The sequence below is a fragment of the Cinclus cinclus genome, chromosome 2, assembly GCF_963662255.1.
Source record: "Cinclus cinclus chromosome 2, bCinCin1.1, whole genome shotgun sequence".
NCBI lineage: Eukaryota > Metazoa > Chordata > Aves > Passeriformes > Cinclidae > Cinclus > Cinclus cinclus.
In genome coordinates this window covers 48,861,088-48,884,799 of record NC_085047.1, presented here as the reverse complement: position 1 = coordinate 48,884,799, position 23,712 = coordinate 48,861,088, and the positions used below count along the sequence as shown (strand labels likewise).

Below are 23,712 nucleotides of genomic sequence, written 5' to 3'. Positions count from 1 at the left end.
TGCATGAAAGTACATGAAAATTATATAACTTTGCATTGCTTTTGAACAGCACACATTTGGAAACATCTCTAAGGTAACTTTTAGTTGTAATCAGGTGTTTTGCAGGTTTTTTTATGGATGGTCAGTTGGTTTTGATTGTTTATCCTTGCTGAAAATATTTTTTTTCCTCAGCTGCTTTCACTGTTTCCACATTAATATTTTGCTGCTTTTGATTTTTTTCTAGGGCGCCAATGCCTCAGCTTTGGAGAAAGAGATTGGTCCGGAACAATTTCCAGTCAATGAGCACTATTTTGGTTTGGTTAATGTGAGTTTCAGACCATAACTTACTGCTTTGAAAGGACAGGAATGGGTTGGTTAAACTGCAAGACTGGGATTGAGTGAATACTTAAAATTCTGAAAGCTATAATCACTGAATATTCATACTATTGAAATGTGTTTCAGTATTTAGTGTAGATGTTGAAATACGCTATTAAATTCTTGAAATGGGCTCTCTATTGAATACTTTTGTTTCATTTTATTAGTTAGGTAACGTAATTTTTACATCATTTTCATGTTATTAAAATGTGTAAGTCTTAAAGAAGGCTATTTAAAATATGTAGCTGGTTGTTCCTAATATGCCAATAAAGTTAAATACATGCATTAAAAGAAAAAAATCTTGCTAAAGACTATGATGCTATAAAATATTTATATATTTGATTTATATTAAAATTTAAAAAAATACAGCCCAAAGAGGAAAGCAGAAAAAAATATATTGGATTGTTTGAGTCAATAATTAGTTTTAAGGAGTTATTTAAACTTTAATTTCTGGTATTATTGATGAAGAGTGTATCTTGTTTGAAATTGCATTATACTGACATGAAATATTATTCTCCTTATTGGGCCTCAGAAACTATGTAGTTAAAGCAGGTTGATTTAACAAGAGCTATTGTCTTGTTTTTGTTAATGAAACTGATTATTTAAGTGTTGTCCTGGTACTGTAACATGTCTGTACATCCAAGTGCTTAGCACTGGTTCCAGAGTCTGCAATCTGAGCATGCACTGTGGGGTCAGTAAACACTGATAAGCTGACTTCCATGCATCTCAAAACATCATCTCTTAAATTCAAGTGATTTCTTTTCCTTTCTCATGCAAGCTGGAGCACCTTCTGAATGCCACGTTGGAAATACAGGAGTTTCACTGTCAATACCCATCAGTTCTGCAGCTGAACTTAGGCTTTCCATTTTTCCAGTGACAGGTTTTCACAAATCTGTTACTCTGTTGACAGATAAGCTGTTTTCCTAATTTCTTGTCCAAGTCCAGAGAGGATTTAGGAGTTAACAGTGAAATGGTATTGTACACTCCAATCTTGAAGTTTTACATAGTTTGTACCCTCAAGAGACTGTTCAATAAAGGACAGTCTTCCTAATATGTTATGAAGATCAACAAATTCTGGCTTTTTGTTTTCAAGAGGGAGTAGAAATTTGAGGGGATACCTGTCATTGTCCTCAACCACACATGTAAGAGACAAGCAGCTACAATATTATCAGAGTGCTTTTAATTTTCTGTCTACTACCGGAATTTTGCTTATTTTAGTTTCAAACAATAAAATTTTATGGACTAAAATTCTTTTAATGGTAACAGATAATAAAATGGGATCTCATTACATTTATGTCACACTGGTGCTGGTTTTCAGGTACAGTGGTTGGCCAGGGAAATTCAGTGACGTTGATGCCTGAAATGGTGTTCAGATCTGTTGTGCAGGTTATGTTTACTAACACAGCAGCTACACACCATAAATGTGTAGTAAACTTGCAGCACGCAAATTTGCCAGGAAAAGTGAAAGTAACAGACTTTGGCCAATGACTAGAAAGAATGGCAGAGATACTGATAATGAAAAGAAATGCTAGATAATTAGATAATAAATTAGTAGTATTAGATTGAGAAGCAACAGAAATAACAATTTTAGCCTTCATTGATTTCTCTATTTTTTTTTGTAGCAATTATAAGAAGTGAGGTTCATTAACATTTACTGCTAAATTTTTCTAATTTGTTTATTGATTTCATTTGTCCTAGCTTTCTCCAGAGTAATGGCAAAAAAGGAAAAAAATGTGGAAGTCAGTAGTTTTCTTCTAACTGTGTGGTAGGTGGCCATTTGAGGTGTCTGGAATACAGAAAAGCATTTTAGATAAAGATGACAATCCTGAAATAGAGATCTGTCAATTTATCCAGAGGTAGCATAAAAAAAGAAGAGGCAAAAGTACTGTCTTAACTCTTTTCCAGCTTTGTGGTAGAATCTAGGGATTGTTCAGAGGATGTACTGAAAGAGCAATTTGAGAGGTAAAAGAAGACCTAAGAAAGGGCTATTATGGGAAGCATATAGAAGACCAGATGGTTGATGGGAATGGAAAATTCAGCTTAGACTTGAAGGGACAATATCATTCACTAAATCAGCAGGAAGTATGTAGGCTGTGTAGTAAGGTAAAAGCATTAGGAGTGTGATGTCCCATGCATGTGGACAACCAGGAACTTCAAGTCTGCTTATCACTCTTCTTTCCCTCTTTAGTGTAGTAATGCAAACTATTCAAATCTATGTGCTTCACAAATTAAATTGATCATATTATCCAGTGAGGATGAAATAAGATTTTTAATCTCAGAGAACTGCTCTGGAAACTCTTCAGTAGTTTACCAGATTTCCAGAGCAGAAGGTTTGGTTATTCAGTCCCTTGCAGTGGATCTGTGTGTTTTGGAGGAATCCTATTCACTGGAATGGCCCATTGCAACAGCAAAAAGTTGTTAGATCTGCTAGTGCATCAGAGCTGGGAGGAACCCTAGAGCTGCTCAGAGACAGTGCTCCAAACACATCTAAGTTCTTGTAAATCTCTTTGTTGAGTGGGGTTCAACAACCATATTTCTTCTCAGTTGTAGGTGCATCAGGAGAGTAAGCTGTAAGACTAGAAGTGTTCATGGGTGTGCAGTGTTTTTGTTGCTCAGTGTTTTTGTTTTGCCTACTGTCTCATTTTTCCACATGGGTTTGGGTCTTGTAACTTTGTTTTCAGAATTTAAAATAAGAAGAGGAAAAAAAAGGGGTGTGCGTGTAAAACATAGCACATGCAGTATTTTTGTGAAAGGAAACAATCTGATTTCTCAGAATTTAGAGCAGAACAACAGTATGAGCTGATAAAAAGAAAAAAATGTGGGTATTTTTACATCTCCTAGTCATGCACAATGTAAGATGGTCCCAACAAGGTCTTTCTTACATTTTCTACTGCTGTTCTGAGGCAGGCTGGACAAGCATGGAGTTCCAGAGGGCAGGGCTTGCACTCCAGGTGAGGCAGGGGTGGCTGAGATGGTGGGGAGGAGGAGGAGGAAGGTGTCTCTTGGCAGCACAACCCAGTGCTGATGCCCCAGGATTAGAAAGCAGAGTACAGGTGTTGAGTGGGTGATGGGAGCATGGGGAGACTGGAACAAAGTGTTGGGTGTTTCTCTAAAGACAGGAACTGAGGTAATAATGGTGGTAAGACCAGCATTTGTTCATTTATCAACTTGAGTATTTGCATAGTCTAGAAACCTCCCAACCACTTCCCACTTGTTGTTTAGTACATTTAGCAAATATTTAAAAAATATTTTGAGTTTTGAAGTGATAAAGACTGATGATTTAGAAACAAAACAAATGTGAACTAATTAAATTTTCTTCAGGATTTTGCTTTCAGGCATTCTTCTGTTGCCTGCTGTGTTTCTGAATCTGGTTGGAGAAAGCCTTTAATGAACTTAATCTGCTTGCTTTTATTTCATATCCACAGGCATGTAGGTTAACATACATTCACATTAAATTAATCTGAATTTTGTTCGGTGTTCTGAGGTCTTCATATTTTCTTCGTCTCTCACCGCATGGTTGCAATTCTAATTAATTTATCATCAGACTGTTCCTTTTTAAAATTGGAATCTTATGAAAATTTGAATTTGCTTGTTTTTCATCTTTTGACACTTGCTGTAGAAATTTTAGCAGTTTTCCAATTTGATTAAATTTTAATTTTCTTAACTCTTTAATGTAGTTCTTATGGCTGTTTCTAAGTATAAACTCATAAATACTTAGCTTACAGTATTAAATGTTTTGACAGAAGCTACTGTGTGATTTCATCAGCTTCCTTTAAGGTAAAAGGCCCCAGTTTTCCTCTTAAGTTCATTGACTTATTTGCAGATTTGGACCACAAAGAAGCTAATATAAGCATTTTCCTAGCTTAAATAAAGAAAAATAACAGATGTTAAATTCATCACTTTTTAAAATGTATGCCTTAATGTCATCTTAATATTTTTTTAAAATATGCTACTTACTTATTCTTTGAGTATGTCTTGGTTATTTTGAAGGTAGTATTTAATTATTTTAAAATAGAGGAAAGTGACTAATTTTTAAGTTTTGTAATTAAATTGCATGGTGCTCTTGTTTGTCTTAATTGGGAGAGAGCAAAAAGTAGTTACTTCCCTGTAATTCCTAAGATGTGAAAGCTTTTCGTTCTTTTTCTCTATTGAAGGAACCTGCTCTTAAAATGTCTATAAAAGCAGTCTTTGCTATATAAATCTCCCCATCAATATGATAAAATCTCAGAATTTGCTTTCTACGTGTGCTGCTATCTCTGTATAACATAAATCTGAATGTTATTTCCATATTTTGCAGAATGTGTGTAGTAGGTACCTGCTTCAATTTGCAGGTTGCATGACTGCAGCTGAAAGGTTAGATTACTTGCTGAGGGTAAAGATTTTCCCCACACTTTCAGCGTTGGATAATAGGTTTCACTGGAGGAGGGCAGCATAAAGACAGAATGGCAGCATAAAATTAGAAATGCTTTATCCACCAGTGGCTCATAATGCCTCCAGAGGTATGGTGGGGATGTTTGGAGTGAGCTGGAGATGGTGTCAGTGACCTCAGGTGCCTAAAGGAGTCTGAGGAAGGGGAACATCTGGACTGTCCCACCTGGGTGTCCCAGTGCAAAGTGGGTTATAGATGTTTTTCTTGCTGATTCTGCTTTCCGCTTCCAGTGCTCCTCTTCCCATGGCTTGTTTCCTTCAAAGTGTGCACATCCCAATTGTGTTCTCTTTTCCCTGCAGTCTTGATTTCAACCTACCAATTACCATAGCTCTGAATCCTAACCAGGCCATGTAACATTGGCATTCGGGAGTTCCCTTAAACAAATCTTGTCACCCTGGAAGGAGAGCTGCAAATGTAGGAGCAGGTTAAAGTAGTTGTTTCAGACTTTGATGACAGCTGTTAACATTTGGAGAATCTAATTCCTGAAGCATATGAGTGGAGAATGCTCTCCATTTTCAACTGGATTTCTTCACAGTACAAACTCATGCTGTGCATGCTCGTTGCTGTTGTGGCTGATGTGTGGTGGACAGATATTTTTACCTGGGCATGTTTTGGGAGTTGTGGCACTGGGAATATTTTTGGAACATCTTGACCCAAATAGATGTAAAATATTACCAATAAGTTAAAATTTAAGTGAGACAAAATTAAATAGAATTGTTCAAATTAGCGTAGGTTTTTCCTGCATTTACATGCAGTGTACTTGGTAATCCTTTGTGCAACAACAGTACATTTTTCTACCTTGAAGTCGGGAAGAAATGACTTGCAGAAACTTGGCCCCTGCTTATGTATACTCTCTTATACCTTGGAATTAATTTTACCTCTCTACAGTAATACAATGCAAACTCACAGATCTCTCTCTTATTTTGTAGTTTGGGAATACGTGCTACTGCAATTCAGTTCTCCAGGCACTTTATTTTTGTCGACCATTTCGAGACAAAGTCTTAGCATACAAGAGTCAGCCAAGGAAAAAAGAGAATCTCCTTACATGCTTAGCTGATCTCTTCCACAGTATAGCCACCCAGAAGAAAAAAGTTGGAGTAATACCTCCCAAGAAATTTATAACAAGATTACGAAAAGAAAATGGTAACTTTTTTTTCTTTTTCTTGTGTGATAATTGTAGCAACTATGATTAAATGGTGAAGCTGACATAGTGGAATACCCATATATTTGTGCTCTGTAAAGTGCCTGTATAGAAAGTGCTCTTGGTTCTGTATTATAAATAAGAGGTGGCCCCAGGATAAAGGTGTAACCCTGGGGCAGTTCCGAGAGAGAGTCCTTGTCTCTCTCTCTTCATAGAGAGCTAAAGTGTATTGTCATATTGTCACTGGCTCCTTATGAAATTGCTTTCTAGTTTTGTTTCTTTAGAAGCTTAATATTTGTAATCAAAATTCACTGTAAAACCTTTGTTCTTAAAAAAAAAAGGTTTTTGAATGGAGGAATCAGTCTCCCAGACTGCATCTGTGGAAAGACTTGGCCATTATTATCTAGATTAAAACCCCCCACCTTTTAAAATTCATTTAGAATTTATGCAATATGTAACTTGACCTACTTTAAAAACCACTAAGTAGTTTTGGTAAATTGGTTTTTAAATGCCATAATTTTCCTAAATTTCAAGAGATTTCTAGGGATTTTTAAATTTCTTGTTTCTTATCTGCAGGGATAATTGCTCAGAATGTTTTAGGAAATTATTTGATGTTATAATATAAATGAAGCCTTGTAATCTGTTACTCAATGTGGATGCATTTTCATAAAAATACAACTTTTTTTCCTTAAGTTGTAATTACTATATTTAAATAAACTGTGTGAGGTACCATACTTAACACTGCTGCAGTAGATGTGTTCATACTGTTGCAGTCTTTCCGAGACTGTGAATGCAGACTGAAAAAGCATTTAAATGGTATGATGACTATCTCTGTAGTAAAAACAAGAAATAAAATATTATGATGACATTCCTAGTTTCACATGGCTCTTCCAGCGAATGCACTCCATGAGCTGTAATGATAGTGTTATAAAAAAGCTCTTGGGTGCTGTACAATCACTTGTCTGTGCAGAGTAGAAAACTCATTCCCTTCTTTGGCACATATCCTGGAGTAAGTGTGCTTGTATTTGATACATTTACAGAAACAGTTCATTATAACAAATGCAGAAAATCATTCAGATGGCAAGCAGAAAGCAAACCACAGGAGCCATTAAGTTCATTATAAAGGTGTTCTTTGTAATGTGTAATTATGTCATGCCACTAAAATTCTTCACAGAGCAGGGCATTTGGAAAACCTTCAGCTGAAGTCAGATGTGGAAGTTCAACCCTTCTCTTTTTGGGTCTCTTTTAATGATGATACTCTCACCTTTTTCTACAAATAAATAGCTACATTCAGACTGCAATTACATGGGTATCCTATATGCTATTAAGTGCTCATTGTAAAGGTATATAATTTTGAACCAAAAAGAAGAGTTAGTTTAAGAACCAGGTAGGTATGCGCTACCAATCTAGAGTCTCTTCACTCAGTAACCAGCAATACCAGGGTGATAACTGAGGACAGAGTCTTAATGTATTCCAGACTACAAATGTGCTGCTCCATCTTTATTTGCAATGTTGGAATACAGCATGCATATATTATACATCTCTGAACTGGAGAGGAGCTTTTCATAAGGGCTTGTAGCAACAGGCCAAGGGGGAATGGCTTTAAACTGAAAGAGGCCAGGTTTAGATTAGATATTAGAAATTCTCAACTGTGCTGGTGGTGAGGCACTGGAACAGGGTGCCCAAAGAAGCTGTGGATGCCCCATCCCTGGAAGTGTCCAAAGCCAGGCTGGACAGGGCTTTGAGCAACTTGGTGTTGTTGGAAGGTGTCCTTGTCCAGAGCAGGGGAGTTGGAACTCAATGATCTTTTAAGATCCCTTCTAACCCAAGCAATTCTGTGTTTCTCTGTTAATGGCCTTAATTTGCCTGGGAAGCAGCTTCTGGCTTGAAGTCAGGGGAGGTGTACTGTTACATTTGTGTGGAGTTCTTCTAATTGCAAAATGAACAATCTGTAGCTTTCACTTTGCTGTAGTTAATGCTTGTTACTGACTGGGAACATAGCCCTGACAGCCTGTGATACTATGCTGTGAAGAACCTCTGAAGTCTTTTACCTCAAGAGACTTGTAGCTCTTGTTCTGCTTTGATTTACTTGATAACAATTGGCTAGACTGAACTCACTTGTCTCAAAAACAGCATAGTAGTTCATTAAATGAACTGCATGGCTCATACTCTTGCCTGACCTATTGAACTACTTAACCTCTCCAAATGACCTAGACTAGCATCAGGGTTTCCCTACTTAGCTAATAACCCTTGACCTTTTTTTTTAATTTGAAGTTTATTCCTGGATGCCGTCAGGTGAATGACTGTAAAGCTTCCCTGCAGTCCCTGTATGCATTTCAAAACCTGAACTTCACTGAGTATCTTTTTCATTCATCTATCCACTCCTGTACACTGAGGACCTTCCTCTTAGAACATTCTTGGACTGCCAGCTAAGTGAAGTAATTGCACATTTAAAGACCTGTATGATATTAGCTGGGGATAGAGAATACTTTCTAAATAGGCAGGTGAATTTCCTCTTAGCAGTTCATGGTCAGAGAGAAAAGAAGTAACTATTACTAAATCTCTCTTATCCAAGACATTGACCTAAGCTTGGCAGAGATAGCATAGCACCTGTAGGAGATCCAGTGACATCTGAAGGCTGGGCAGGATGACCTATACCAGTTCAGGTGGCATTCCACATACACCTGTGTTTAGGCCATTGAATGGTGTCCTGGTTTTCTTGCAGTATGGTTCAGTTTTCTGGTAATTCCAATCAGCTGAGTGATTTCTGTCACTACAAGCTGACTTGCTGTCCCCTCTTCCCACCCCCTATTTTTTTGGATCAGTTTATCAAGTAGATATTTTGTGTTGGTGTTGTATTGCCTTGAATGATACGAGATGTGAAACAAAGGACTGGTTTTGAAATCTGACTCTCTTAAAAACCTTTCTGTAGTGTAGCACTAACTGCTCAATCAGTAAACCTTTTTTTGTTTTGTCTCACAGAACTTTTTGATAACTACATGCAACAGGATGCACACGAGTTCCTCAACTATCTTTTAAATACAATCGCAGACATCTTGCAAGAGGAGAGAAAGCAGGAGAAGCAGAACGGGCGCCTGCCTAATGGCAACGTGGACAGTGAAAACAACAGCCCTCCAGACCCCACCTGGGTGCACGAAATCTTTCAGGGAACATTAACTAATGAAACCAGATGTCTTACCTGTGAAACTGTAAGTTTTCATGTGCTTTGCAAGCATGAACTCTGCCATGCTTCAACACTGCATGCTTCACGATTCGTTTATCCCAGCAGACCAAGATAATAGATTCGTTTCTTTCCTTAGTAATCTTTATATTTGTGTGAATATTTGTGGTTTTTCTTTGTTAGTGAGAACATTCCAGCAGCTGAAGCATTAATTGTAAGGAAGGGACATTTAATCAATATTAGGAAAATGCTCAATTGGATTTTTTTGTCAGTGTGATCATAATCATGTTCAAAATTCAGATCAGAAAATTCTAAAGTGGTGTATTCTTAAACAAAATAAAGTCTGTGATTGGAGGGTGTGAGGTTCTCAAATTTAATGTCTTAATAAAATTATGTCATTCTTAGCGATACATCTCATAAATATGTATTACAAATCAGTTTCCATAAATTCCTGGTTATTACATTTTAAGCCATTGAAGTCAAGATACTAATGGTTGGCTTTTGGTACTTTGATAGTAGACCGGGATTCTCAAAAAATGTACCTTCGTGTTCATGAAAAGTAATCCTTTCCTGAATGTATGTCAACAGGAATTCTTCTAATACTATACCCTGAGAAATAAACTCTTTCTCTGAGTCTGCTATACTAAAATATTTTTTGAGAAGTTCTACAATAAGAGAAAGAATGTATTTCATAAAAACTTGAAATTGGATTTTACTAGCTTGAGAAAGGGTGAAGGCAGCACCGTTTGAAAATTACAGTAATTCTGTCAGGGTCTATTCCTTAGAGATTGTAAAAAAGCTAAATAACTGTGGATTTTGTATGACTCTTCCTACCAATTTTCTTTAACTTAATTATATAAAGCAAATATGTCAGCATGGTGTTGGAAAGGAGGAAATAATCAAATCTGTATATTTCACGTGTAATTTTCTCAGTCTTTTAGAAATACCCAGCTCTTTTATTTCAAAGAAAAGAGCTTCATAATGTCATGTATAATGTAACTGCAGACTATGAGTAATTTAGGTGCTGATTCCACACTACCATATTTTTTCTGGCAGATTTCCCCTCACTAATAAGTATTTCTTGGCAACTGTCAGTTGTTTCTCTTCTAGTTCTTGAGCTGTCTTTTTTTTTTTCTTGAAACATGAGTTTAGCCTAAGTCTTTTGACACAACTGGCATCATTACCTTTCCTCACCATGGCATCATAAATTACTGTTGTCAGGATTTTGATCTAAATACCATCTAGGTACCATTTAAAAGGCAATTTTAAAACACTGATATGCTCTTTGCCAGTATATTTTATTAGTTATCAGGCCTGTCACAATTTTGAGAATTCTACTAGTACTGCTAAGGGGTTTTTTTTTCTACTTAGCTATAGCTAATAGAAATATTCAGCTGTTGCTGAACAAGATAATAAAGTAATCTGGAAACTATTTTATCAGTTTCTGTCTTTTTAGTATATCACCTTGTGTCTAGAACACAGTGACGTGTAAATGAGCAGTTAGAAACACATTTGGATACCTTAAATGGGTAATATTACTGTGAATAGTGTCTTATTTTCAAAAATAGTGAATATACATGATTGTTTTGATGTTTATTAGAAGCTGTGGGCATTTCAATTCTTTTGGTGTTCAGAGGTATAAATTAAAATGTTGGGACTACTTGGAAATAGCTCATATACAAGAATTCAAACAATAATGGATGAATTACTGCTTCTTAATGACAAGACAATGGCCCTAGTATATTTTTAACTTCAGTTGGAAATTTATTGTATATTTAAACATAAAGCATAACATATATCTTTGCTCAAAGTGACAGTCATTATCTTCTAATTGGGCAAACATCCTCAATGTTCCTAAAATGCGCAAAATTTTATTCTAATTTTAGTTGCCCTGGTTATGGAGAAGAGCATCTTTCCAGATGCACTATTTCATTAGCCTATCTTAAAGATAAAATTGAACTGGCTAAACATGTGTCTTCAGTTTAAGTATGGACAGTGGAATATAAGGAACATAGATATGATTCTTTAACAAAGATCTGTGTTGTGAATCAAGCCACGTTATTAAATTAATATGTTGCAGAAGTACTCTAAGTTGCTTTTACATGTTTTTAGTGTGATTTCTCTTTATAATACTTTCACCCTTCCATGATAGAGGCAGAATGATGAAGTGAATGTAAACTTAATGGCTAATTTGTAGAAATTATCTAGAAGGAAATTGGTTTTACAGATTTCTCTCATTGTTTAAGGAAGAATAACAGTAAACCAGAAGGTATTGTAATTGGCTTCATTAAGATTAAATTTTGAACAGCTAAATGTGGCCAATACTTCTACAGAGAAATGCAGGAAATTGTCAAAACCACCATATCAGTCTCCAGGTGATGGTCTTGCTCTTGGGTTCAAATGACTTTACAAGGCATAAAATTCTTTGGCTCAATTCTGCACTGGACATAGAGAAGGCAATAAGGAAAATAACAGTGTTCTCTCTCATATGAGTACTATAGAGCCTGTAGCTATGCCTGATTTTCATTTCTCTTTGTTTTTTTTAAACTGAAATAAATCACACACTTTGTTTCAGCTTCTTTTCAAGCTACTTTCTGTTCTAGCATATGTTGCAGTCTATAGCTGCAAGAGCTCTTCTGCCAGTGAGCAGATTGACATTGCCAGTGAAATTCCCAAATGTAAGAAATAATGGATTCTGTGAGTGTCAGCCTTCTGAGCTTTGTGTTCTGTGCAGCTTTGGTCATCAGAGTACAGCTGAGCTGTGTGGGTGCAGATTATGTCCTTGACGTGAGAACAGCACACCATCCTCTTCAGCCAGAACACTGGAGCATCCAAATTCCTCACTATTACTCAAATGTTCCTGTTAGGAGCACTCAGACAGATTTTTGAGCACATCAGGGCTTGATTCTGCAAGTGATAAGGTTTTTTGGTCATGTCCATCTTTTTTTTATTTTATGGATGATTGAAATATATAGCATTGCTGATTGTAGTCTAAGCAGCTTAGTGATGTTTATTTGAAACAGAACCTTTACAAAAGGGGGGGGAAGGCTTGTAATACAAGACTGCAGAGTGGCTTTTAATTTTTTTTTAAATTAAAACTATGAGTTTATGCTGGAAAAATCTGTTCAAATACTAAGGCTCAATGAATCTTAAAAAATAAGAATAGCAATTTATAAATCACCAACATAAATGGAAAAAAAATCCACTTGACTATTCTTGCAATAAAGTCTTGAATGGTTCCTCATGATCCTAAGTGCACAGTGGGCTGGTTAACATGAGTGAGGTGTTTTAAGGTCGTATTAGCAGAGAGAACAGAAATTGTTCTTTTGCAAACTTCTGTTTTCAGTACCAATCTCTTCTTAACTAAGTGGGACACATCCCTTCCCTCCTCTCCATATCCTCTCTGCCCTTACAGCTTCTGTGTGGGATAAAGCTGCCTGTGAAATATCTATTGTTTCACGTAATTTTCTTTCATTAGACCAAAAGAGGAAGAATTTTCTAATTGCATATCTGTATAAAACTGATCACATGACTCCCTAATTCCAGCTGTCCTAGCTGAAGATTGCAGCAGCAGAGTATTTTCTAGAACTGATTTTTTTTTTTTTCTGAGCTGTTCTTAATCCCCAGTTACAATGATTTCCACCAGAGTTCTTAATGTTACAAATGCAGGTCTGATAATTCCAAGAGTGATTTGCAAGGGGATGAAGAATTGTCCACGCAACTAAACCATAGTACATCCCTGAATACAGGAAATATGCAGCACAGTGAAGGTTCAGGTGCCTTTTTTTTTTCCACTCTAAACATTTTTGAAGTTTTCCATGTGTTCTGTGATCTCTATAAAAGTGTGAACACTACACTTGAGCATCTGAATATTGCAGTGGAAATGATGTATACTGACACAGTGGCATTTTTTGACATGCACACTTAACTCTTGGAAAGACTAGTAACAGAGCAGTGGGAGTCCAGTCCTCTCAAAGGTATTAGCAGAAGCTTTTAACTTAATTTCCTGAGTGTTTGGATTTGCCCTGTGGTATTAATTCTCAAATATAGATGTCTTGTCCATCTGCTTTTTCCTTTTTTTCTTCATGTGCACTGTTCTTAGGAGCTGTGTGTTTCTCATCTCTTGATTATCAGAGAAGAACTTTTCACTTCTCTTTTTTTTTTCTGAGTTGAAAAGGGAAGATAAATCTCATATGTTTAAAAGATCAACTTATATTATTTCCCTGTAGCCATTTCACTTTTGCTGCATTCAGTCAAGAAACTGCAGCCAGGTATCTTTTCCAAAAGCATTTACTTCTGTATCTAGGCAGAGGACATTCCCATGAGTGACACTGAGTATCTTTAGATGCAGAAAGGATATGCTAGCAGGCAAAAGTTAAGGTTGCAGATTTTTGGTTTTTAAAACTGTAGGATAGTTGGTTTTCAGGGATTTCAGCTGTGAATTTTTTCATCATTCGTCAGGGTTTATGGTGGAATTTATTTTCTGCTTCTAGAATGTTCTGTTTTACTTTCTTGTTGCTCTTACATTTTTGTGAGGATTGGCTACTATGCTGCCTCTATCACACCAAGCCCCAAGCTCTCATTTGCCAAATTTGCTGTGTGGTGTTCCTTTAAGACTATGAGTCTAGCCAGGAAGAGGCTTCAAAATATTCATGCTGTTTATTAGGTACACTATGACATGCAAATTCATGACTTTCAGTTCAAGGGAGTTGTCAAAGAGCAGAAGTGAGAGCACTAAACAGAAGAATCAGAGTGATTCTGTTCTTTTGAAAAATCTGAGGTGTAGAAGAAACTTGGCATTAATATTGTTGATCTAAAATCACAGCATAATGACAGCTGGCATTATATACCCCCAGAGACTCATATGCACTTCACTCTTCCTGAAAAAAATCGGAAAAATATGGCAAATCTTTGAAATAGAGAGGCTACTTGCAAAATTTTTTAAAAGGATATTATAGGGTGAAAGATGCATTCTGTCAATAGAAAGTGGTACTGCAAAACAGAGGTAAATTAGTATTGTTTGTTTTATCTCTGTCCTATTGGGTCTTCTTTTCATGCAGGTAAGCAGCAAGGATGAAGATTTCCTAGACCTTTCAGTTGACGTGGAGCAGAATACTTCAATCACTCACTGTTTAAGGTAGGCACAAAAATCCAATTTTTTGTGATTTGTCTTCACCTGTTACCCAGACAGCAGGAAATAAAACTAAAAGCTGACGGTTCTATCTTATGTAGATTAAGTGTATAAAGCTATGTTGATATTGTACATTTATATGGATATTTCATATAGAAATCTAGTATTTACAGCTTTCTTTTTTTACTCAGGGGTTTCAGCAACACAGAAACTCTGTGCAGTGAATATAAGTATTACTGTGAAGAATGTCGCAGTAAGCAAGAAGCACATAAAAGGTACATCACAGGGAAGGTGAAAAATAACCTATGCATTTTATGAAAATACTTTTGTGTGTGTGTGTGTGTGTGTTTGTCAAGGAGATAACACCCTTTTCCCCTTTATTTTTCTACTTTTCTTCCACTTAAAAGTAACTTGCCTTCTATTCCTCTTGCTAGAATTCTGTGTGTCTCTTTCCATGAGTAGTGAGAATCCGTGTAAAGCATGTTGGGACTCCTTTGATCACTATTTATTTTACAAATGAGAAAATGAATAGTCTTATGACGAAAAACAAGTTAAAAAAAGCCAAGTTAAAATGAACTGTCAGTGACTAATCAAAGATAATTGGCAGTGATGAAAAGTCATTGATTGCATGTGACTTTTTAAACTTAGTTTTGTTTTGAAAATAAAATAATTTTTCCAGTTGCTGAAAGAATCAGTTTGATAGCACTTTTTGTAACTGTTGTTGTTAACTGAGTTTCTGATTTCTTAAACTCCTTTGATCAGTTGTGCTAAACTATTTAGTTGAGCTGAACAGTGCTCCTGAAAATCATCAGAAGCTCTATGGAAGCCTGAAAATCATTGTTTGTTTAAAAACAATTCTTGTCTGCCTAATAATTCTAGTGTTGCTTACACCTTTCAAAAACATTTCAATTTGTGTACTGCTGAAGGAGTGGGAGCTCTGACATGCTCTTCTGGTTATAACACTGCTGCTGGTTATTTGGTTTACCATAGATTGCACACGCAGCTTTTGCAAATCTCATCTGCCAAGTCTCCCTTCACACATTGCCTAAGCTTACTAATTGGTGTCTGGTAGAGGCTGTGAATCCAGACCTGGCCTGTTTCCTGTTGCCTGAGCTCTTTTTCTGTGTTGGAAGTAATGTGATCCCTAACCAGTATGACCTGGGTTGACATAAACCTGTACCGTAGGCACTTCCATACTGGCAAAACACAGCTTTGATTGTTTCTATTTTGGGTTTCACGTGGGGCATAAGTTCAGTTTCACTACAGTCATATTTTTCTTCCATTTCTATAAAACAGTTTATCTGTGATGGGGACTACTCAGCTAGCAAAAATGGCATACCAAATTTCTTCACCATTGAAAGAGCTCCCATTACCAAGCACACTTACGTTATAAGGAGAGGATGTAGTTTTGAAAAGAGGAATTATAGCCATAATATAATAAAAATGTAACTCTCCCTAGAAATAGTCACTTCTGTCATCTTTCTGCCCTGCTCCAGCTGTTTCCGTTTCCTTGTTCCCTTGTGGGCAGCTGAGTTATCAAGGAATTTGTCCACAGTCCCCTATCTTTTGAAAAAGGGTTGTCTTCTACAAATTTCCTGACATTCTGAAAGTATGGTCTTAATAGACACGTCTGAAACCTGGGCTGTGTTGCAGAGACTTTTGAGCTGCCTTTTGGAACTGACAGTTTGACAAGTCAGCACTGTGCTGATGTAAGGCACTTGGCTGTGCCAAGAAGCAGAAAGCTCTGGTTTGGTTGTTCTGTCAGGATGGGCACATGCATTGCCCAAAGATTTGGAAGTCTGTGTTTGCTGCCTGGCCAGCTATGGTTGGCTGAGGAGGATTTATAGGCACTGATGTGAGATCTCCCTCATGCTAGGGAAAGGGGTTGTTGAGCCCTCAGTAAAACTAGCTCACTTTCTGGCTTTGACTGCTGTAAAACATTGCTGCAACATTTGTACAAAATTATTGTGCCAGAGCACAGCCTTACCTTGTTTGGATAGCAGGAGGTAGGTGGATAACAGTGGGTTATTTATGTCCCTTGGAAATTTTAAATGAATGGCTTGGAAATGAGTGGCTAGGAAAACTTGGAGTGATACTTATGTGACCAAGTGGTGTAACAGAGCTTATTTTAAAGAGCATATTTGACTTGGCTGATTTGCTGGGAAAGTCAGCTGGAACAGGACCTCTGAATTAGCTCTGTTGCAATACCTGCACTGTATGTCAAGTGGGATCTAGGTTTTGCTTTTGGGAATTCTGGAAAGCTATGGGTGGATACACTTTAAAGTTGAACTGTGTGCTATGTGATCTTTATGTCTAAACTATTATGTGAGTTGATCACAGCTGGTTTTATATACTATATCTTATTGTTTTAAATCCATTTTCAGTTCTCTCTCTCTTTCAGTTAGAAATCTCCCTTTAGTTTAGCAACACAATATACTTTTAAACAGCTGATTATTTTGGTTTTTTAATGCTTATAAAGGTTTTTAAAGACTTGAGTAAAAGAAGTTTCTTATTTGTTGATACCAACTGAATGTTTTGGACGAATATGGGAAATACTACTGGTTTTTTGGATTTCTTCTTTTTTTCAGGATGAAAGTAAAAAAGCTGCCTATGATTCTAGCTCTCCATTTGAAGAGATTTAAGTACATGGATCAGCTGCATCGATACACAAAACTCTCTTATAGAGTAGTTTTTCCTTTAGAGCTTCGTTTGTTTAACACCTCAGGAGATGCCACCAATCCTGACAGAATGTATGACCTTGTTGCTGTGGTAGTTCATTGTGGAAGGTAATAGCTCCGTTTTAAGCAAGGGATTTTTCAGAACCTTACTGTCCTTAACTATGCTTAAAAGAGCAACACAAAGCATCCAGTATCATATTAATGAAAAGCAATTAAAGACCTCTTAAAAAGAAGACATTTTTAGGAAAAAAAGGTGTTACAGGGAGAAACTACCAGTCCTGACAGAAATTATGGCCTTGTTGCTTTGACAGATCACTGTGAAAAGTGGTAACTGTATTTCACATTACAGATCTTTATATGAAATTAACTATGCTTTAAGAAAACCAACACAAAATGCTCACTATCATGTAATAACGTTTAAAAACAGTTTCTAAGGAAAAAAAAAACTTTCTTAGTAAGGAAAACATTATAGAAAGATTAATTAATAAAGCATTTCATTAGGGTGTGGTTTTTTTCTTAAGGCTTGGGCAGCATTTTCTAAAATATATCCATATATTATAAGTTTTGTTGATTACTTTGTTCCATCGCTTTCAAAATAGGACTGTTAGATTTTTATTTGATTTTGCTATATTGAACAAATGTTCTTGTGGCTTCAAGGCTTAAAACCAGGTTGTTCTGCAGACTGCTTATTGAGTAGATAAAAACCTCAAAGTTGAAAATTACAATTTGACATCTAGAATCGAGGAGTAAGTTATGTTGTGAGGTCAAATAGTAAAACTCAAAGCAGGATAACTTTGACATTAGATTAGGTTGCACCGGTCCCAGTTTCATAACTAGGAATCCTAATTTCACTTTCTCTGTGGGCAATTTACTCCAGTTATTCAATGTTCTCACAGTGTAGAAGTAAGATAAATAGATCTCAAATTGGACAATTTTGGAAAATGAGCCTTTGTGCCATAGTTTTTGGGACACTCTTGTTCTGAATCACAAGGGGAATTCTTTCTGCCCATTCCAACCATTTCTGCCTCCTTCATTAAGGCTGCAGTCTTGGGGACTTCTCTGTTCTCAGAGCCATGGGCAGGAGATGGCCCCTGTTTTCGTGGTGTTGGTGATCTGGCACACAGACATCTGCCTCAGGGATGGCACCCTTCCCTCCTTGATATGGGCACAAAATCCATAGCAGTGCTGCTAGCCAGTTACAGCAGTTCCAAAACTGCTTTTAACTCGGTTGTTCACTTTCAGTTGTAAAGTTCAGCTGTTTCAGAAATTGTACTATTTCCTTTCTTGAAACCTGATGAGAAATTAGACACTCCTAAAGTTTTGGTGGGTTGTTTCTTCTGGATGTAACTGAAGAGGCAGACAAGAGGCATTGTTAAGAGTTTTAATTGGGAACCCTTCTCATTGCTGAGCTTCTTGAGACTCCTAAATTGCCAGTTTAATTCAGTTCCTGTTTGCCATGGACCACATGCTCATAGATGAGCAGCAGCTCTACAGGCTTTTTTTCTGTCTGAAGATCAGCAATAGTTTGGGATCTGTTCTGTCCCTGTGAAATATAAGAATGTTTTCTTGATTTCACTTCTCTGTCTCTGTTTAAGATTTCATTTATATGCTGCTCATTCCTTATTTGAAATTATAATCCTTTATTTAGCATAATAAGTAAGACCACATTATGATTATATAAGTAGAGAAAGCAAAAAAAAATAAGACAAGACACATCCAAAGAGAAATTGTAGTGGTAGCCATTTTAATTACTGTTAAGTATTGCTTTTCTACAAGAAAAACAATTGAAGTGAATGCATCTCCACATATGTGTGTGTTATGGTTTATGTTCTCTCCTAATTTTATTTTACAGTGGCCCTAACAGAGGACATTACATTGCAATAGTGAAGAGTCATGATTTTTGGTTGCTTTTTGATGATGATATTGTTGAGGTAAGCCCAACCAGAGCATGTGCACCCCCTTTGTGGATATGATTATCTAAAGTAGAATGACTGTGCTGAAAAGAGGCTTTGACCCCGGTCTAAATGAGCAATAATTGTGTGTGCAGAGCTATGCCTTTCAATCTGACTGTACAACACTTGGAATTGCATTTAGGCTTTTGTACTTAAAAGAACCTCTTTTGTTTATGACCACTGTCTTTCACCATTGTTTAGTAAACTATTCTGTGGCAAGAGGACAAATAATGATATAGATAGATTGGGTTTTAGCTTACAGTGTATATAGGAACGTAATTCAATATTTAAAACAGCACTTAAAATTTATATATATATATATATATATATATATATATATATACACACCATACATAGCTGCTACCCTCTGTGCAGTTGATTGCTGAGGGGAAGCTGAAACATAACAAGTATAAGAATTATTTGGATTTTATTTAATGTAATTAAATGTTTTATGTAATTATGTGAAAATTAATTTGGTTTGACAACAACTTTTATCCTAATTTTGTGTGTATATTATGCAAAACATTCCTACTTCAATTTTTTTATGTTTTTCCATCCAGAAAATTGATGCACAAGCTATTGAAGAATTCTACGGGTTGACATCAGACATCTCAAAGAACTCTGAGTCTGGTTACATCCTCTTCTATCAGTCTCGGGACTGAGGGGATGCTGTAGTGAAGAGAGATTTTTGTCTCACATCTTCTCTATCCTGGAGAGCAAGCACTGAAGAGAAGGAAAGCAGGGAGCTCTAGGGGCAATAGCACAGTTTGCACACAACTAAGTAAAGAGTTTGGGGGTTCTTTAAAACTTTTGTATCATTTTCATTTTATTTGCTCAGGTATCATACTGACTGCACATCTCCACTGCATCCCATAAGCAAAAAGAGAGATACCAGCCACTCTTGCAGGAGCTTTCCTTTGGGGAATACCATCTCTGTGGTCCTAGTTCAAAGTCCATTGAAGCCTTCTGTGGACTTCAGTGGCCTTTGAATCAGGTTTTCACTGCACTGCCAGACTGGTGCAGTTAGAAGAATTGGAAATCTGTACTTGATACAGACTTTGTATATAAAAGGTAAAGGATTCCCTATGAAGTGAGTTTCCTGTGCTTAAGTTGGAAAGAATGAGGTTTGGAGGGTTAATATGTAAGCAAGAAGTTATGTCTGGGCCCAACTCAATTGCCTTCTTGATGGAAGTGGTTTAACTGGAGGTGTAAACTGGTGTCAGGGAGGCAAGGATGCTTTGCTTCTCTGGAGAAGCTTACATTATTTATAATGTGTGATCGGGAACAATCAGTCAAGATTATGGCTTTTAATCTCCGTATGGGGAAGGATTTGGTTTGTAATAGTTTATTTTTATTTATAAATTATTGTAACTTAGGATGTTGTGTATTGTCCTTTATTCTAACAAGTATTGGAAATTTTGTGTTCATTTGAATTTAAACTAATTATGTTTAAATATTAAAGGAGAGACAATAGGAATTACAAAAATGATGCCTACAATTTCTAAAAAAAAAATTTCATAAAACAAGAGAGATTTCCTTCTAGAGGAACTGGTGTCTAACTCAGGTACTTTAATTAAATCAGAATAGACTCTTCCCATTAGTGGGTGAATAAAAGTGATCAAGCTATTATGTAAAAGACTTAAATCATAAGAAAATATTGGTGCAGTGGTGGTATACTGATCTTTGTAGTTCTTTGATGATTTATTAATGGTTCATAGTCTAGGCAAATTAGAATTATTTTGGTCGAAATAAACAATTTTAAGAGTGTTACTTTCTCTCCTAAAAGCAGATCAACTTCTGTTAAACATAAATTAAGTCTGAGTAAGAAGAAGAAATAGGTTTGGAATTTCATGAGACTGAAGATACCACATTCCTGTAAACGTAATAATATTATAAGTCCTGTGTAGTGGGAATTTTTGAAACTAAGCAGTTTACCTTGCTTTAGGTTTATGAAACAACATTAAGAATTAAATCTCAGCAAAACACCTGATCTGTAAGAAATGTGAACTATTTGACATTCTTCACTTAGGAGTACATTGTCTGACAGTAGCTGAATGTAATGTCTGGAAGGTCGCTGGATGTGCATTCCAGATTATGGCAATCAGGTCTTGGATGTCCTTGTCACTCCCTTGTCAGCTAGTGATTTTTACATTACTGTAATTTTCTAAGGTTATTTTATTGATACTGTTACAACTTTTAAAAAGAATGTCTCCTGTCTGCTGCTATAACTGACTATTTACTTACCTGTATCCTTTAGCTCAGGAAATGACTTCACCTATTCACTCAGTTGAACAAATCTTTAACAGGGTCACTAAATAAATTGGGCTATTTAGCAGCTGTCGTACTATAACAAATCGCTTTTGTAAGATGCAGAGTTTCTAACGCCTTGGTTTGGCTGGAATTCTTTTGTCGAAGATTATGTATCATGATTAAACTACCAGCATTGTAAAGTAAAGCCTAATTATTGTGGGAAGTGCAGAAAAATAGGATTGGATCTTTCTGAAAGGATTCAAATAATGTTGCCATCTATTTTTGGCTTTCAATAGAAAAAGGGTTAAAGGGGCAAATCAATTGAATAATGGTGCATGTCAGAAGGATGAAGTCCTTTGCATACTAAAGGTACAGTATTGCTAAAGAACTGTCATATTACCTTTTGCTAATTTGTTTAGTCTTTTTTTCTTCTTTTTTTTTTCTTTTGTTTTAATGTAGTTAAAAGCTGAGGGTAGTTGATAAATGTTTTATACCTTAATAAAATTCAAAACATTTTTGTTGTTTTACTGGTTTTATTCCTGCTATGTATTTTTATAAGATACTTTTATTTTGTTTAGGGCTTTTGAGGTAGTATTCCAAAATATATATTTCATTTTTCTTTTAGCACAGCTGAAATAATTGTAAGTTCTTAATTAAACTGATGTCAGAAACTGCAACTTTAAACAGAATTAAAAGAGACAGAAATACAAAACATAACTGGTATGTAAAACATAGGATTTTTTTCTTGACTGTAATACAGTGAGGAGTGTGGGACAGTTGTCTGTTGTAAATGGTGCAATTTATTTGCTGTGTAACTATGTAAATGTTAATTGGGATTGCAGTCCCTTATTTTGTATATTGGAGCAAAAAACTTCTATTAAATAAAGTTATGTTCTCTAAAGATACACACTGTATCCTTTGTGGAGCTCAGATGGTCAGTCAGTTGCCTTTTTGTACTTTATAATGTTTTCAAACAACAAAACTCTGTGCAACTTGCTGTATTAAGCCAATTGCCCTGAGCCCTGGGCAGAGAGGTGTGTTTAAATACACTGCATTAAGTATCTCACTCGATGTGTGGTTAGGGAAATCATAGGGTACCAGCTGTGTTTTTGGATGATGTGCTTCTCTAGGAGTAGTTTTTGGTAAGTCCTTGGTCTCTGAAGTAGAAGAGAAGGGAGTTTTAAATACTGTTCTTCCTGAACTACTTCTCCCTTAAAAACAAATTTGTACCTTGCCACAAAGTATGTGTCCAAGTTACCCAAGGGATTTCTTGAATTGCTGCCTTGTGGGATGGAAGGAAACAGAAGGAAAGAAAAATGTGAGTATTTGCAGCATTAATATGTGAGAGACTGACAAAGGACAGGAATCCAGCATCAGAAATAAAAACTGTCGCTGGTTACAGTATACATGGATGATCTGGGATCATTCTTCACCTGGAATCCACTCTTTTTTTTTTTTTTTTTTTTTTTTGCAATGCAAGTAAATAAACTTGAGGTTTCACAAACAGCTCAGACCCTGCCATATTTGTAGGTGTGACGACTGTATCTGTAGGCTTTTATTGCCTAGAAATGTGACTTTTAGGTGTTGAGTATGTGTATGAATGGTTAAATCAAGCTGTTTTTCAGAATTTAAATCAGATTGCACCTCCTTAGGTGGTATTCGCACGGTGGTAGCACATAGGGATTTGGGGCCACTTCAGATCTCCCACCACAGACTGTGACATCTGCATAGGGCTGGCAGATTAATGTAAGATCCACAGATCTCTGTCCTTCTGGAGCAGCATCTTGAAGCTGGGTAGGACATCCTGGCTTGTTCCCTGTGCAACAGGGTGGTGGTTTGTTGGTTTGCATTTGTGGGTTTGGGTTTTTGTTTTCCTTTTGTCATTGGTTTGGGGTTTTGAAAGTTATCTGAGAGCAGTTTCTGGAAATTGAATTCATAGATGAAACCACCTTTTTGGTTACCTTTATCTCTAAAAGAAGGAAATGTTTCAGTCAATGTTAATTTTCTGTGGGTTGCAGTGTTATGCTGATGATACTTTTGTGATTTCTCTAAAAGTTTAAACAGTGCAGGTATTGGCTGTTTGCTTCCAAAGAGTGGCTTTACTGCGTAAGGTTTCCACTTTTCCCCCACATTAGTCTGAGCTGATCTTAAGATTGTGTGTCTTAGAAGTTCAGGGGTTTTTTTCCTCCTGACAATGTGATATGCAGTATTAATGGATTTGGTCTTGTAAGTCTTCAAAGTCCTCTAACCTCTCACAGCATAATGTGAGATGTATAATACATTAGTCTCTTTACCTGTGAGCCTCCAAGTACTCAATTATTCCTGAATTAATATTCTACATAATCTGTATTCAAGGGTTGTTCACTTTGCAGCAGCTTTGCCACTGATTGATTGCTATAAATGAACTGTGCAGGTCAACTACCATGCAAATAAACACAAGCTTCATCTCTTAAATGCAGAGATCCCTGAAATCCATTGTTTCCAGTTTTATTGATGGAGTGTGATGAGGCAGTAATGAACTTTTTTTGGTTGTTGTTAAAATATATTGTTTGGGGAACTTCTGTAAGAATGTGTGGGATATATAAGGAAGATTGTA

General features: G+C 36.3%; 1 protein-coding gene across 1 annotated transcript; it reads left to right on the top strand.

The window, feature by feature from the left end:
* The first annotated feature begins 278 nt into the window (after positions 1-278).
* USP12 (ubiquitin specific peptidase 12) lies at positions 279-20,143 on the top strand. The gene is made up of 8 exons (XM_062514683.1): positions 279-304; positions 5,853-5,926; positions 8,907-9,133; positions 14,166-14,242; positions 14,428-14,511; positions 16,825-17,022; positions 18,767-18,845; positions 19,427-20,143. Exons 1-8 carry the CDS (start codon positions 279-281, stop codon positions 19,526-19,528), a joined length of 867 nt encoding a protein of 288 aa, XP_062370667.1. The 3' UTR covers positions 19,529-20,143.
* The last annotated feature ends 3,569 nt before the right edge of the window (positions 20,144-23,712 follow it).

What these genes read in the sequence shown, in the direction of transcription:
- USP12 (XM_062514683.1), top strand. Translation starts at nt 279, where the DNA reads ATGAGCACTATTTTGGTTTGGTTAAT. An exon ending in TCAATCACTCACTGTTTAAG is followed by an intron (nt 14,243 to 14,427) that starts GTAGGCACAAAA and finishes TTTTTTACTCAG; the next exon opens with GGGTTTCAGCAACACAGAAA. An exon ending in AAGCAAGAAGCACATAAAAG is followed by an intron (nt 14,512 to 16,824) that starts GTACATCACAGG and finishes TCTTTTTTTCAG; the next exon opens with GATGAAAGTAAAAAAGCTGC.